The 2,983-nt window shown below is 46.3% G+C and overlaps 1 protein-coding gene across 1 annotated transcript in view; it reads right to left on the bottom strand.

The window, feature by feature from the left end:
* Window positions 1–2,983, bottom strand: part of LOC117952219 (malate dehydrogenase, cytoplasmic-like) — a 15,007-nt gene that overhangs the window by 3,654 nt on the left and 8,370 nt on the right. The window contains exons 3-4 of the mRNA XM_034884359.1: window positions 1,789–1,980; window positions 101–223 (exon numbers count right to left, since the gene is read on the bottom strand). Of these exons, the coding sequence (XP_034740250.1) occupies window positions 101–223; window positions 1,789–1,980 (315 nt within the window). The remainder of the gene's footprint in view (window positions 1–100; window positions 224–1,788; window positions 1,981–2,983) is intronic.

Genomic DNA, 2,983 nt, shown 5'->3' with positions numbered 1-2,983 from the left:
TGTGTGTACAGGGTGTGTGTGTGTGCGTTTGTACAGGGTGTGTGTGTGTGTGTGTGTGTGCGTTTGTACAGGGTGTGTATGTGTGTGTGTGTGTGTGTACCTGGGAGCTGGCCCTGTTGTGGTCCAGGCGGGTCAGGCAGGAGAAGTTCTCCTTGGGGATGGATGGAGCCGACTTGGAGGCGATCAGACAGTTGGTGTTGGCCGGGTTTCCCACCACCAGAACCTAAACATAAAAACAAATACAACTAAAATAATATAAAAATAAAACATGAAGCGTTCTCCATCCGATGTGACGGAGACACGCAGGCGGTCCGCCGATAGATAGATAGATAGATAGATATATATATAGATAGATATATATAAATAAAAATTTAAATCACCCACAACATAAAATAAGTGACAAAAATGTTAGACAATTGAAATGATTGTCTTGAGACTGTCATGCATAAAGACCTTTTTTCTGTCCTGGACTCTGCCTTGGACTGGACTAGTCCTGGTCTTGGACTTGACAGAGGTGGTCTTGACTACAGCCCTACTTCCTCCTCCTCCTTGTTGCATGTGTAAATAGAGGAGTTTAAATACTGCAAATAATGGATTCATGTTTTATTTTTGTTGTTTAATGTTTTTTTTATTCCCATTTTTCTTCTGATGTTTTATTTTCAAAATAAAAGACTTCGATATATCTGTCCCTGTACGTAGCATCTCAGATGCAGTATGCAAAGAGTCGGGTCAAAGGTCAAGGTGCAATGTTATAAAGTAGTCCCGGTTGTATTTATACTGCGTGTAACGGTACGTACTTTGAGGGAGGTACGTACTGAAAGTAAAAAAAGACAAAGGACGAGACGGGGAACTCAGTCTGGGCCTCATAGTGGACTTTGGCCCTTATTAGTGATCTAAGTGCAAGGTGAGTTTGGGGGGGGGGGGGGGGAATACACTTTTGGACATGGTCCTAAAGGGTTGGACTTAGTGTCCTCATTAATCAGGTGTGTTATTGGCAGAACATGCAACCAACCAATCAGAGGTCGTCTCCCATTCCCTTTGACAGCCAATCAGAGGTTGGGCATTGCTATTTTGGAGGATTTGCGCCGCAATATTATTTGTTAGCCTCCCAGTGTGTGTAACAAGCATAGTGTGCCTGTGTGTGGTGTGCATACCTGTGCCTGTGTGTGTGTGTGTGTGTGTGTGTGTGTGTGTGTGTAACAAGCACAGTGGGCACCTGTGTGTGTAGTGTGCATCCCTGTGTCTGTGTGTGTGTGTGTGTGTGTGTGTGTAACAAGCACAGTGGGCACCTGTGTGTGTGTGTGTGTAAGAAGCATGGTGTGCACCTGTGCGTGTGGTGTGCATCCCTGTGCGTGTGTGTGTGTGTGTGTGTGTGTGTGTGTGTGCGCGTCCCCTGTGTGATGAACAGTTATTCTCACGTTAACCATCCAATCCAATTTCCCACGAGCCAAATTCTGTCCATCCTCTCCAACTGAGGAAATATGGTAAAGAGGACAGAACCAACACACCTGGACTCACACAAATACCTGGACTCCTGACTGATAACGTCCGGAAAGTGTCTTGTTATAGCTCAAAGGTGGCATTATTACTATTATTGTTATTATTCTCTAAACTGTATTTCTTGCTGAAAACTGCTGCTGTAAATTTTAAATTTCCTTGCGTGAGTCATCCCAAAAGGGTCAATAAAGACAAGTCTTCGTCTCCTGTGGTTGGTTCGGTGCTGTGGACAGTGGACAGTGGACAGTGAGACAGACATCAACCAATGACATGGCGCAGACTGAAGGTCACCTTGACGGTCTTCTTGGCGTACTTGTCCAGGGCGGCTCCCTGCGTCTTGAAGATGGCGACGTTGGCCTTCAGCAGGTCCTTCCTCTCCATGCCCTCCTTCCTGGGCATGGAGCCCACCAGGATGGCGGCGTCCAGGTCCTTAAAGCCGACCTCCACCTTGTCAGTGGGGATCACCTCTGGGTGTGGGGGGGGGGGGGGGGGGGGGGGGGGGGGGGGGGGGGGGGGGGGGGGGGGGGACGAGTTCAACATGGAGTCACTTCATTTTGTTCACACAATTTGAGCACATGTGCTGTAACACATACACAAATAATGTAACACATATGCACATACACAAACACACACACAAATACTGTAACACACATATGCACACAAATACTGTAACACACACACATACACACAAATACTGTAACGCACACACACGCACGCACGCACGGTAACACACACACACACAAATACTGTAACACACCCACACACACACATACTCTCTTTCGTGCCTAGCCAACTTCTAAGCTTACTCGTTTTGGGGCTTTTTTTTTGTTTTCTTGCACCTTCCACATTTTTTTGGAGTTTTTTTTTTTTTTTTGGCGCTTTAGTGCCGTCCGTCAAACGCGTTTACGCAAACCCATTTTAACGTGTTGCTTCTTTTTAAAATCACAAGATTAAAACTTTTAGGCCTAGCAAACTTTATTATTATTATTTGGTGGTGACATTGGTGCCATTAACGTGTTTTTGGCCGTTCCACTCGCTGAAGCAACAACCAGTAACGTCCCAAATGTCCTGAAAGCATTACTAGAACATGCAGATCCGTACGGGACAGATATTTTGATAGAACCTTTTCTTTTCTGCACGTCAACCTTCTCTGTTCTCTTTCTACGTCGGTGAGCCATGTGTGTTGATGTTATTAATAATTAAAAGTGTTAATCTGAGGTTATTTCTGAGATAACTTCCTGCCGCCTCGTCTGATCCTGATGATAAGCCGCGCTCGGTGCAGCAGACCTGCAGCTATCAGACTGGACTTCAGTCAGGGGTTCACGTCCCCTCCGCTCATTGTTGTCCCACCTCTGATCTGATTGGAGGTCTAACAACGGGCCAACCAGAGGCCTTTATTTCAGACACACCCCCCCCGCACCCCCCCCAAACACACACAGAGGAGAGAGAGAGAGAGAGACACAGACAAACAGACAAAGAGACCGAG

The sequence above is a fragment of the Etheostoma cragini genome, chromosome 2 (assembly GCF_013103735.1).
Source record: "Etheostoma cragini isolate CJK2018 chromosome 2, CSU_Ecrag_1.0, whole genome shotgun sequence".
Lineage (NCBI taxonomy): Eukaryota > Metazoa > Chordata > Actinopteri > Perciformes > Percidae > Etheostoma > Etheostoma cragini.
This window is presented reverse-complemented; position numbering and strand designations above follow the sequence as displayed.